At 37.8% G+C, this 14300-nt stretch overlaps 1 protein-coding gene across 1 annotated transcript; it reads right to left on the bottom strand.

The window, feature by feature from the left end:
* Positions 1-8274: 8274 nt before the first annotated feature.
* Positions 8275-9360, bottom strand: LOC102257592 (olfactory receptor 6C74). Its single transcript, XM_005864016.2, has one exon. It carries the CDS (start codon positions 9276-9278, stop codon positions 8334-8336), a length of 945 nt encoding a protein of 314 aa, XP_005864078.1. The 5' UTR covers positions 9279-9360; the 3' UTR covers positions 8275-8333.
* Positions 9361-14300: the final 4940 nt, after the last annotated feature.

Genomic DNA, 14300 nt, shown 5'->3' on the forward strand with positions numbered 1-14300 from the left:
CCTCTCCCGCCTCCTCAGCAGCGCTAAGGATGTCCGACTGCAGCTTAGGTCTGCTCCCCTCTGGCAAGTGGACATCCCCCAAGGGCTGCCGGGCTGCCAGAGGGATGTCTGATTGCCAGCTTAGGCCCAATCCCCTGGGGAGCAGGCCTAAGCCAGCAGGTGGTTATCTCCTGAGGGGTCCCAGACTGCGAGAGGGCACAGGCCGGGCAGAGGGACCTCCCCCCCGAGTGCACAAATTTTTGTGCACTGGGCCTCTAGTAATATATAAAAAGCCAGGGGCCGTCCACAACCTAAACTATCAGATGGACGACCGAACAGCAGGGTGTGTGGGGCAACCAGGACAGCAGGGGGTTAGTGAGGGACAACCAAACGACTGAACAGCAGGCTGCGTGGGGCAACCAGGTCGGCAGGGGGGGGCAGTAAGGGGCAACCAGGCTGGCTGGGGGACATTTGGGGACTATCAGGCCAGAAGGGAGGGCATTTGGGGGTGACCAGGCTGGCAGAAGGGGCAGTTGGAGACAACCAGGCCATTGGGGTGGGGCAGTAAGGGGTGACCAGGCTAGTGAGGGTGGCAGTTGGGGGTGACCAAGCCGGCAGAGGGGGCAGTTTGGGGTGATCAGGCAGGCAGGTGAGCAGTTAGGAGCCAGCGGTCCCATATTGTGAGAGTGATGACCGACTGCCAGTTTGGACATCCCCCGAGGGGTCCCAGATTAGAGAAGGTGCAGGCTGGAATGAGGGGACCCCCATGCATGAATTTTGTGCACCAGGCTTCTAGTTAATAATAGGAAAGAAGCAAAGTAAAGGCCAGACATTATAGGCATGTTCCCTGCAAAACATTGTGGGGAGGGGACTGGACAAAAGGGAAGATAGACTCATGCCTAGTAAAGTTGGGGTGACACCTGGAATGTGCTTGCTGTTAATCATACCTGGGGACAGAGATAGTTTGCCAGAATGAGAATGGCCCTACAAAAGCAAGAAGATTTGGGACATATAACCCTCTGAACAAAGGAGTTAACTCTCTTGGCTCCTTTGGGACTCATGTGACTCTGGGCTTGTGGGGCTCTTCTGCTCCTGCTTCTCTGGTTCTGCTCACATGGCACATGGCCTTGTGGACCCCACACACATGGACTAATGTAACTAGCCTGATGCTGAATGGGCCCAGCTCCAACATATGAAGGAAGCTCTGGACACAGGCTCTGATTTTAGCTTTACTGAAACCCCAGCGATACTTCTATGATTGGACTAAGGGAAATGGGACTTTGGAAACTCAGGGGTATCATTCCACAATAATAAAGCTTTATCTTATCTCATCCTCCATGGGGGCCTCCAGAAACGCTCTTCCCACAGTACCCCAGAACCCCCCCTCCCACTAGCAATGGGGGGAGATGAGGAACATTTTTCTCCTATAATAAAAGAGCATCCTATGATCTTCCAATTAAATATTGGCCTTTTAGTGAGCCTTTGTCCCTGGGCTCTGACTTTCCCAAGCATTTCTCCAATGGTTTATCTTTTTCCCTCACTGGCCTCTACTCCTTTCCCTGCCTGCAGCATGCTCAGTCTAGTTCCTTGAAGGCATGGCACCCATTGACTATGCTCCTCCCCCTATTAGGTGAGAGAACAGAGTGAGAGGATGTCCTTTGTCCACGGACACTGGCAAATTCTTTTCCCCTGGCTTTGTTATAGAGAAGGCTCCAGGTGTATTTCACAGTGATTGCTCTTCACTTCTCTTGCCAAAAAACACAAACGTTGGTTTTTCTTTTTCCAAATGCTCACCATGAGAACCTGGAGCAGTTTTTTTGAGGTAAAGCTCATAAAATTGTTGGGGCTCCCTTAATATTGTGGCCTCTAGGATTTTCTCTCATTCTTATCTACATTCATGCTCTAGAGTTCATCCAAAATAGTATTTAAGTGTTTTTACTCAATTACTGTTGCAGAGGTTTCTGTGCCAGGTAAGCAGATCCCACCTGTGATTTCTTGGATGCAAGTCTGTTCACATTTCAGAGCAGCAGTTTCTCCCTGCAGCCTTAGTTCTCTAATGGGTAAGAGAAAAGTAGTCGTTTTACAGTTGTCCAGCTTTTTGGTCATACATTTGGGAGTGATAACTTTCAAGCACTTCACATGTTGGAGTTAAAGCTAGAAGTCATGGGCATAATTACTTTTCATTATGAGTAGTCAGATGTTTACCTGTGGGTCACACAAACATCCGATATTGCATTACACCCAACGCCAGGTGTGGGGAGGCTTTGGCCCTTCCTTCTTCCTACAAAGGAGTGAGCAACAACAAAAAGGAGTGCTCAGGTAGCTAGTTTCAATCCTACTTCCTTGCCCTTTGACTGTTGTGACAGTGGGGCACCCTTATCCTCCTCACTCAGCACTTGTGCAAGAAAATCCACAACTGGATATAAGAGCCTTTCATATCCCTAACCTTCCCATGGAAGGCCCTTGTGCCCTCTCTCTTCCAGCAAGTCATCCCTTACAACAAAACGGCCCAGAACAGCAAGGGCTATAATAGGTCAGCCAGCCACAGTTTCATAGATTCTGGCAAAAAGCACAAGACTCCTGACTCAAAGACAGTAAATGTTATTACAACACAGGAGGTTGAATGAGTTTCATGTTAGCTCAGTTCCACCTGCCTCCTCATCCCCAGCAGGGGCGCAGAGGGGGAGTTTGGGGTGATCAGGCAGGCAGGTGAGCAGTTAGGAGCCAGCGGTCCCATATTGTGAGAGTGATGACCGACTGCCAGTTTGGACATCCCCCGAGGGGTCCCAGATTAGAGAAGGTGCAGGCTGGAATGAGGGGACCCCCATGCATGAATTTTGTGCACCAGGCTTCTAGTTAATAATAGGAAAGAAGCAAAGTAAAGGCCAGACATTATAGGCATGTTCCCTGCAAAACATTGTGGGGAGGGGACTGGACAAAAGGGAAGATAGACTCATGCCTAGTAAAGTTGGGGTGACACCTGGAATGTGCTTGCTGTTAATCATACCCAATATTGAAGATGAGAATGTTAGAAGTCCATGGCTTCAAGTGTTGACAGAGTTACTTAAATCATCACTTGGAAAGAGCATGGCATTAAATGCTGACCTTTCTCAACTGAATGTAGGTCATACAGAGCCATATGATAAGCATGTAAAATACAATCACTAGAGGAATTTTAACATTACCCTGTAAGCAATATAAAGCCTTTAAAAATTTCTTAGCAGGGATTAGCCAAAGAACATATATGTATAACACAGACACAGACAACGGTGTGGTGATGGCCAGAGGAAAGGGGGGTGGGGGTGAGCTGGGTGGAAGTGGGCAGAAATGGGGGGAAATAGAGACATCTGTAATAGTGTCAACAATAAAAATAATGTTAAAATTTTCTTAAGGAAAGTGCCATGAGCAATTTGTATCTTAGGAAGTGTTCCAACAGCAATGTGGAGGATAAGTCAGAGATCAAAGACAAGAGGATATTTAAGAGACAATGGATGTGCCTTCAGTCTAATTTTTCTTAACACTTATTCAATATATATCAGTGAAACACAACTGTTAACAATTTTGTTATCTTTAAGTTCCAGGGGGGAAAGGAACATCAGAGATGGCAGAAATAGATGCACAAAGGGGATTTTAATATTTTTTTAAAGTCCAACACAATATATAATACATTCTTATCCTTGCTATTAACAAAAGTAAAAATTTATTCACAAACTTCTGATTTATTGCAAACTAAGTAGAAAATTACTTCTAATTATTTCTCATTCTACCTAAAGCCTGGGGTTTCCTTTTTTGCATTTTCTATTATTTATTTATATGCAGCCTACTAATGAAAGATGAAAAAGGGCCTGTGCAGTGTAAGTAGTTAAAGCTAATAAATATATTTATGAATTTTACAAAAGATATTCGTAATTATTTTGGATATAAATGAAAAGGGAAGATATTATAGTCTTTTATCTATATTAAATTACTTATGTATTTATCTATGTAACAGACTGTAACGAGAACTAAATAGACTTTACATTCACATATAATGAATGGTCAAAAAGCAAAATAACCTAGAAATGTAGAATAAATATTTCACATATTGCATTTGTCGACAACCTGAGACTTAGGCAAGAGTGTGCACATGAAATCTGAGAAATTCTGGCATATATCAGATGTCAAACATTTTGCAACTGCTTTTCTGGAGTGTAGTTGTTATCCATAAGGTAGGAAATTTTGTGCATATAAACTTAATATATGATGTCTTCAGAAGAAATTGATCTGTAAAAATGGGAAAGGGGGAGGGGTAAGGGGAGTTGGCAAAGTGGGCTGGAATGGGGACAAAAAGAGACTTTGCTTGAGGCAATGGGTGCATAATGCAGATGATATTTTGTTGGGTTGTACACTTGAAACCTGTATGGTTTTGTGAACCAATAAATTAAATTTTTTTGTATGTATATTCTTTTTTCTTTCTTTTCTAAAAATCTTTATTGTTCAGATTATTACAGATGTCCCTCTTTTTTCCCCCCCATAGCTCCCCTCCACCCGGTTCCCACCCCACCCCATGCCCTCACCACCCCACTGTTCGCGTCTATAGGTACTGCATACATGCATATAAGATCTTTCTCCCATCTCTTCCTGCACCCCCCATATCTCCTTCCCCCCAATAATTGTCAGTCCACTCCATTTCTATGCCCCTGATTCTATTACATTCAACAGTTTATTCTGTTCATCAGATTTTTTATTCATTTGACTTTTAGATTCACTTGTTGATAGATATGTATTTGTTGTCACTTTGTTTTTCATAATTTTTTATCTTAACCTTTTTCTTCTTCTTCCTCTTCTTAAAGAATACCCTTCAGCATTTCATATAATACTGGTTTGGTAGTGATGAACTCCTTTAGCTTTTTCTTGTCTGTGAAGCTCTTTATCTGACCTTCAATTCTACATGATAGCTTTGCTGGGTAGAATAATCTTGGTTGTAGGTTCTTGGTATTCATCACTTTGAATATTTCTTGCCACTCCCTTCTGGCCTGCATAGTTTCTGTTGAGAAATCAGCTGACAGTCTAATGGGTACTCCCTTGTAGGTAACTAATTGTTTTTCTCTTGCTGCTTTTAAGATTCTCTCTTTGTCTTTTGCATTTTAATTATGATGTGCCTTGGTGTGGTCCTCTTTGGAATCCTCTTGTTTGGGGTTCTCTGCATTCCTAGGCTTGTAAGTCTATTTCTTTCACCAGATAGGGGAAGTTTTCTGTCATTATTTCTTCAAATAGATTTTCAATACCTTTCTCTCTCTCTTCTTCTGGCACCCCCATAATTTGGATGTTGGTATGCTTGAAGTTGTCCCAGAGGCTCCTTACCCTGTCTTCATATTTTTTTCATTCTTTTTTCTTTTTGCTCTTCCAGTTGGGTGTTTTCTGCTTCCTCATATTTCAACTCTTTGACTTGATTCTTGGGATCCTCTACTGTTGAATCTCTGTGTATTATTCTTTATTTCAGTCAGTGTATGCATAATTACTGACTGGTCCTTTTCCTTCTTTTTTTTTTTTTTTTGGCATTCTCACTAAGATCCTTGAAGGTCTCACAAGTTCCTCGAAGGTCTCACTAAGTTTCTCAGATGTTTCTAGAGGATTCTTGAGTAACCTTATAACTGTGGTTTTGACTCTATATCCAGTAGTTTGCTTTCTTCCATTTCTTTCATTTGTGACACATTTCTTTGTCTCTGCATTTTGGCTACTTCCCTGTGTTTGTTTACCTCCAGGTCAATTGGCTGTGAGGACCAGCTGTGTCTACAGTGGAAGAGCTGCTGTGCAGGAGACACCCTTACGGGGCAGGACTTGCTTCAGTAGAGCTTTGGTGCTCACTGAGTCTGCCCCTTGAGTGTGTCTCTTATGGATCTGAAGAGTTATAAACTGGATGGTCTCACGCTGACCACTGGGTATACCGGCTCTTGGATCTCCAAGGAGGTGCAAAGTCAGCCACTGCCTGGGGCCACCCAGCAGCAGCTACAGAGAGATCTGCAGATTCTGCCTCTTTGTATGGGGTTTGGAAGTGCCCAGATGAAGCCAAGCTGTGAAGCAAGGCAGGCTGCTGCAGTGTTGGCCTTTGCCTCCTTTAGATAGCTTTGGTGCTCCCTGACCCAGCTGCAGTTTGACAGGTTTTAGGCTGAGAAAGGACAGGCCATTCATATGCAAAAGCCGCTGCCCACAACTTGGGTAATATTGTAAATTGGGTGGGGGTGGGGTCTCAGGGAGTCTCCAGGGTGGAGCAAACAGCAATGGCTGCCAGTCAGTCCTGCACCGGAGAGGTCTGACCGCTGCTACATGCACCTTCATTTGGAAGAAAGTTGCCCCTGTGTTCCTGCCCCAATGCCAGACAGTCTAGTTTCTTCCTGTATGTGTCTGGGTCCCCAGAAGTCTCGCCTGGCACTGGAGCTCAGAGCACGCCAGAGCTTGTATCTCCCTCCTGATTAAAAAGCGGCACACCCAGGTGGCAGCCCCTTCCACACCTCTGCACTTCCATACCTCCACACCTCCTACCAGTCTCAATGATCTTTCTTCTTTATTTTTCTAGTTGTAGTTCTTCTACTCAGCCAGGTTCCCCATGGTTCTGGATGATAGTTTTTAAGTATTTTAGTTGTAATTTTGATATGGTTGTGGGAGGCAGCAAGTACAGGTGTTTACCTATGCTGCCATCTTGGTTCTCCTCAATTCAATTTTTAAGAAAGTCAAATAGGGAAGTTAAAGGGTACCTTTTTTATATGTCAATTTTTATCATCTAATAAAATATTCTTAAAATGTTATTAAGGTTTTATGGAAACCACTTACACAAACATGGCCCATATTTGAAATGTAAATTTGAGTCTTTCCACCTCTTCTCAATGCCCCATTTATTATTTATTTAGAAATATAGCTTTATCTTTTTATTTCTTTTTAATTGAATTTATTGGAGTGACATTGGTTAATAAAATTACATAGGTTTCATGTGTACAACTCTATAATACATCATCTGTATATTATATTGTGAGAACACATGGATAGCTGTCAGAGTGGAGGTGAGTTCAATGTTAGATATATAAATTTTAAAATTTCACTAATATTCACAAAGTTAATGTTAAATTTTTTGCTAACCTGAACATCTAACAAAGTAATATATTCCTTTTATATGTGTAGGATAATTTATGTAACATTCTGATAAATCAAAAAAGTGATAATCCTACAAGTCACAAAATATGCATAAAGTCACTGTTTACATTGTACAGAAACAAGTGCTAGACAAATATTTATCAAGGAAATTTATATTAGTCAGAAAAATATTTTATTTTGGTCATACTGCGGTATAACAATTTGGAAAAGGGTAAAAATGTGTTGTTTAGCACAAGATCAGTCATTATATCTAATTTTTAATGCTCAAATCACTTAATTTGAAAAATAAAGTACCTTCCTAGATTTCATAAGGCCTACTTTTATATAGGTCATTTCCTTAACTTAATGGAAATTTCTTAAAAGATCTAATTTCATTTGCCTCCTAAATGGCATTGGGGATTGAAAGGATTTCCACTTCATTTTGTTAACAAAATATAGAAGATGCATGGACAACCAAGGACTGTATTTTGTCATCAGTGAGGTGTTGTTTTTTCTGTCATCAGCAAGTTACTTAGGCTCTAAATATGCCTTAGATTTTTATTAATAAACAAGCATGATGATACCTATCATACAGTTTTGAAGATGGGAGCTAGTGCATTCTCATTGTAAGCATTCACTAAATGTTAGCAATGAGTTCTATCTAATAACTGCAAGGTCAGTAATGCTTAGACCTCTCTAGACCCTCTTATCTGTTTCTAAAAATACACAATTCAAAGCTTAGTTAAAAATTTGAAACTATCAAAATGTGTAACATAAGAAATGCCACTATATTAATTTGCTCTGCAGTTCTACTAAGCACACTAATAAATCAGATTTCAAATTTGCAATCCACAAATAAAAAACAAATTAGCTGATCAAATCTGGGAAATGTATTAAATTCTATTAGAATATATGCCAAATTGGGTCTCTGGATTACAGAACAGTGAAAAGAAACATAGAAAAAATTAAGTCTCGCTTTGTCTTTCTGCGAGAGAACTTTGCAAGGAAATCTAGAGACACACACACAAAAGACAAATGAATTTGTCTACAAACAAGAAATATATTTTATATATGCTCTCAGCATGAGGAAGAAGAAGTCTAGCAGTGGAGGTCAGACTTTGGAGATTAGGTAAGCCACAATGAGAATTACAATTCAAAAGATAGATAATATTTTGAATAAAACATTGACAAGATCTGTGACACACCCCACACTTCCTTTTTTTAAATTCATAACCTCAGTTATATCACTAAAGTGGTTCACTTCTTTGAAAAAAATTCTTTTTGATCATGTGCTTAAAAGCATCTTTCACTTGTTTGTTTCTCAGTGTGTAAATGAAGGGATTCAACATGGGTGCAACAGAAGTACTGAGCAGAGCTATCCCTTTATTTAAAGACACTCTCTCCTTTGCCGAGGGTTTCACATACATGAAGATGCAACTGCCATAGGAAATAGACACAACTACCATGTGAGAAGAGCATGTAGAAAAGGCTCTCTTCCTCTGTTGAGGAGAAGGTATCTTCAGAATAGTCCTGATGATGTTTGTGTAAGAGAGAATCACTAACACTAGTGTAACCACGAGCGTTAAAATGGCTGAGAGAAGCATCATTAATTCTATTATATCCGTGTTTGTGCAAGAGAGCTGCAATATTGGAGAAACATCACAGAAGAAATGATCTACAGTGTTGGCTGCACAGAAGTCTAGCTGGAGACCTATCAGGAGTGGTGGAAAAATTATTATGAAACCGGCCAACCATGAAGCAAAGACCAACAAGGTGCAGGCTCTGCCATTCATGATGGTGGTGTAATGCAGGGGTTTGCAGATGGCCACGTAGCGATCATAGGACATGGCAGCCAGAAGAAAAAACTCGGATGCACCCAAGAGAATAGTAAAAAACAGCTGTGCTGCACAGTTATTGTAAGAAATGGACTTATCACCTGTTGCCATGCTGACAAGAAATTTGGGGATGCATACAGTTGTGAAGGAGATTTCTAAAAATGAGAAATTTCGGAGGAAGAAATACATGGGCGTCTTTAGGTGTGGATCCAGGAGGGTGAGAGTGATGATGGTTAGGTTCCCGGTGGCACTCAACATGTAGGTGATAAGAAGGAGAAGAAAAATGACAACCTGTAATTGTGGATCATCAGTCAGTCCAAGAAGAATAAAGGCTGTCACTGTCGTGTGGTTTCTCATAGTTGTTTTCTATTAAAAAAGAAAAAGAAGAAATAAAAATTAAAGGGGAAAAGGCTGCATGAGATGACTATTTGCTTAAGATGCTCCATAAACATATTGCTTCCCATATCCAACTCTCTTCTCTGTCCTGCTAGTCAGCAGTAACAACCTATCAAAACTCACTCATATTTTTTTATTTAAAATTTGTTAACTAAATGGAACTCTATATTCTTTTCTAAAGGGTTGTAAATCCAGGCATTTCAAAAAGCTAACATATTACATTGTTAATGTCATATAAAAGTAAATACAAATAACAAAAATCTATAATATTTTAACTATTATCTTCTGTATTTGCAATTTTTCCCAATCTATTTATTTTACATTAAATTGTTTTACACCAACCTGTGACCCATTTTTATTTTGTTTATTTTAATTAAAAGAATCATTCATGTTTTTATTTATACAAATACAAAACTATATCAGTATAAAACTATTTCCTTGGGTCATAAATCTTAAAGCTACACAGAACTTCAAGAGATCTTCAGAGAAGCCCGTTGCTTTGCAGCAAGTAAAGTTTCATCATCTTCATCATTTTACAGAGAAATAAGACCCTTACTTCTTTGCCAAACATTTTTTTTCTGTGTTTACTACTTTATGGTGACTTTGTAATTCTGTAAGTCAGATTGCAGCTAAGGAATCTCTGCCTCTTAAAATTAATATAAACTTGACCTAAATATTTCTAGCCCATTAGCAGTGGGAATTCAATACTTTCACCAAACTTCTGAAAATTTAAGACTTAAATCCTTATAACTTTTGGCTTAGCTTCCTCCATTGTTCCTGAGACTTGAATTTAATTCATCTCACCCTGGTTGCTTCTTTCCTCTGATATACACCCAAGCAGATAATAACGTGTATCCTCATGTATGATATTTATTTTGTTTAAGTAGCATGCTTAATATCTGCAGGGATAGAGGAGGGTTCTAGAAAACTAGCTATTTTAAAAATATAAATGTTAGCTAGACATGGCTGGTAGTTATATTAGTCCATTACTTCCTCTGTTGCCTTTCATAGCTTCTTCTCTATTTTCAATATTCATTCTCTTCCTGGTTCGGCACATGACAATTCAAAATTATGGGAATTTTTATTTTTTCTTGTTTTTCTGTCTTCTTACAGACCAGCCTATGCCCTTACATTCATCACCTCAAAAGTCTTTCACTAATTTTTTTTAAAGAATGACAATATCTGCTATAAAAAAATATTATGCTAAATTGTATTTTAACTTTATTGCATTTTATATATTCCACTTTGGCTGTCATAACAATGTACAAGTATTTCCAATGATTATTATAGGGGAGCAAAATTCACTGCCCTAAACTATGTCTCTTTGGCATGAGGATTATTTTAGGCTGATTATTTTTAAGAACAGAAGACTTGGGAACTTTTGCTTTTTACCTCCCCCTTAACTACCTAAAAGGAATTCAGATAAAGGACCTATGCTAGGAAGAAAGCTATTACCAGAAGATAACTGCAAAGAATATGAGCTAGGTGTGGTGGACTAGGGGGAATTTAGCAAGACCTGTTTGCTCCACTTCTCTCTGTGTCCCTTTTTCTCTGCATGACATAGCAAACATTTGTTTACTAAACATTTTATCTTCCCATCTTTCTATGAATTGTCTTCCTTTCCTTTGAAGTCCCAAAACCCTATCCTGTTCTTCTTAGTACAGGACAGCATACAAGTATCAGTTACCAGACTGCCTATGGGCCTCATTCCTATGGAGCCCTGTACATAAATTAAATTTGGGTTTCCTCCTATTAATCTGTCTCATATCAATTTAATTATTAGACCAGCTGGAAGAACCCAGAAGAGTTGAAGAAAAGTACCCCCCATACATTATAAATAATTACCACTAATTTTTTTCCTTCTCCCTTTTACTTCTCTTTTCTTTCCTTTCCCATTTTCTTCAATGAATCATTTTTCTAAAAATGTGAATATTCTAGCCATGTAAGTAAAAGTCATACTCACTAGTGAGATGTTTTTTAAATCCAAGGTTATTCTATTTTTAAAAGTGAATATCATAGGAAAACATCAGTCAATGATATGTGTTATATAGAGCGCCAGAGTGTAAAGTCAGAAGTAAGTTCATATTTGGGTACTGTCTAGCCTAAATTTAAATTACAAGATTCTAAATAAGTAAATGTTACAAACTATTAGGCAACATTATTTTTCTTCCAAATACTATACTAAGTTCTAGCTAGATAAAAGTAAAATAATCACTGTTTATAAGCCCCCTTATAGTCTCAGGGTTTCTGTAACTGCTTTTGAAGTTTATAGGTAAGAGGTAAGAGATTCCTTTGTGATATGAAATGTTAAATTTCTATATAATTCAATGTGACTGATTCACAAATATGAAACAATAATTTCCCAAGTTCAAGAGTTATCCATAATTCACAATATTCAATGACCATGCTGTTATAAATTCATATGCTGTTATAATTATCTAGAGAAAATATATTTATTTAATAAAGAGCATTTCTCGGATTCTGTTGGATATTATGAAGGATATATATTCAAAGCTTGGTTCCTACAAAATGAAAGGTTTGAAGATTTCCTATTAAGATAGCACAGTTGATTCTTTCAGTATAACTATCAAAACAGCTTTGTAAAACATTAGTCCTCACTTCATGCCATACTATTTCAGTGAATTTAATACAAATCAATTTTTAGAGTTTCATGAAAAAGTTCTTAAAACAAAACCACAAATTTTTCTAAACTTTAATGTGTTTAGTAGCAATTTCATTCCTACCTCTCTTCATTTAATGTGAGTCCCAGAATAGAAGCAGTTTCTGAAGGTCTCCATGCCATCATTTTGGGTTTTTTTGCTTTAACCCATACTTTTCTCTTACATTCTCTTCTAAATATACATTGGCTCCAGCAACACACACTGAGAATATTTAAAATCAAAGCTTTTTAACATAACAAAAAAACTTATCTAGTTTCATTTTTTTCTCATGGTTTTTAAAACAGTGCTCACCAACTTATGTAATATTTCACTTAGAACATATTTTTTAGGATTATCCACAAAATGAATATATTTATCTTTTTAAAAGTATAAAAATGAAATATAAAAAGAGATTTCAGACTTGTTCTTTATTTTGAGAAGTTTCTGTCCTTCAATAAGAAGCCTAATTGCTTGTTTTATAGTTCTTAAGATTACAAGAAGTGTAATCCTTTTTATACACAGTGCCACTTGTCTCAAGAGCATTAACTGATTAAAAATATAATGAGAATTATAGAGGGAAAGGCTCTATGAGATACCTATTATTTTGAGGTCTGTTGCTACCCACACCAAATATTTTGCTAGTCATCAGTAATAGCCTATAATAATTAATTGATTAATTTTTACTCAAAATATCATGAACTCAATTAAGATCTTTGAATTTGTTTCCTCTTAATCCAGACTTTTTAAAAGAATAGTGTACTGCATTGATAAAGTCATGTAGAAATACAAAGGAAAAAAACAGAAAGACTATATTTTAATATTTATGTCCTCTATTTGTAATTTTAAAAATGTATTTAGTTTACATTAAATTATATTACACCATATGGCGACTCATTCTTCTTTGTTAATCTTATCTTTTTCTCTTTTTATTAGTCTTTATAAAAGACTAATGTAAAGCAGACTTTAGCTTAGGGTTTTCTACCTTTTAAAATAACATAAACTTACCATTGCACCAAAAAAATTAAGATATCTAGGAATAAATTCAACTAAGGAAGTAAAAGACCTATACTCAGAAAACTACAGGACATTGGAAAAAGAGATAGAGGAAGACATAAACAAATGGAAGGACATACCATGTTCATGGACCAGTAGAATCAACATTATTAAAATGCTCATACTACTCAAAGCAATCTACAGATTCAATGCAATCCCCATTAAAATACCAATGGAATATTTAAAAGACCTAGAACAATTCCAAAAATTCATCAGGAATAAAAAAAAGACCCTGAATAGCCACAGCAATCCTGAGAAAGAAGAACAAAGTTGGAGGGATTATAATACCACCTATCAAGCTATATTACAAAGCCACGGTTATCAAAACTGCCTGGTACTGGAATAAGAATAGACATATAGACCAGGGGAACAGAACAGAGAACCCAGAAATCGACCCAAGCCATTATGCTCACTTAATATTTGATAAAGGAGGCAAGAGCCTACAATGAAGTCAAGACAGTCTCTTCAATAAATGGTGCTGGGAAATTTGGTCAGATACATGCAAAAAAAATGCAAATAGATCACCAACTTACACAATACACAAAAACAAACTCAAAATGGCTAAAGGACTAAAATATAAGATGGGAAACCGTAAAAATCTTAGAAGACTTCATAGGCAGCAAAATATCAGACATTTATAGTAATAATATCTTTACCAATATACCTCCTAGGGCAGTGAGGGTGAACCTTTTGAGCATGGCATGTCAGCATTTTGAAAAACCCTAACTTAACTCTGATGCTGTGTCACATATAGAAATTTTTTGATATTTGCAACCATAGTAAAACAAAGATTTATATTTTTGGTATTTATTTTATATATTTAAATGCCATTTAACAAAGAAAAGTCAACCAAAAAAATGAGTTCGCGTGTCACCTCTGACACGCATGTCATAGGTTCGCCATCACTGTCCTAGGGCAATGGAAACTAAGAAGAAAATAAACAAATGGGACTATATCAAAATAAAAAGCTTCTGCTCAGCAAAAGAAACCATCAACAAAACAACAAGAAAACCCACTGAATGGGAGAACATATTTGCCAATGCTATTTCAGATAAGGGGTTAATCTCCAAAATTTACAGGAACTTATACAACTTAACAAAAGGAAGATAACAATCCAATCAAAAAATGGGCAAAGGACCTAAATTGACACTTTTCGAAAGAGGACATACTGAAGGACAAGAGACATATGAAAACATGCTCAAAGTCACTAATCATCTGAGAGATGCAAATCAAAACAACAATGAGGTACCATCTCACACCTGTCAGACTG

Source organism: Myotis brandtii, unplaced genomic scaffold (assembly GCF_000412655.1).
Source record: "Myotis brandtii unplaced genomic scaffold, ASM41265v1 scaffold1841, whole genome shotgun sequence".
NCBI classification, from domain to species: Eukaryota; Metazoa; Chordata; class Mammalia; order Chiroptera; family Vespertilionidae; genus Myotis; species Myotis brandtii.

Bases quoted from the DNA above. Each gene is read 5' to 3' on its own strand.
- LOC102257592 (XM_005864016.2), bottom strand. From the start codon at position 9,278: ATGAGAAACCACACGACAGTGACAGCCTTTATTCTTCTTGGACTGACT.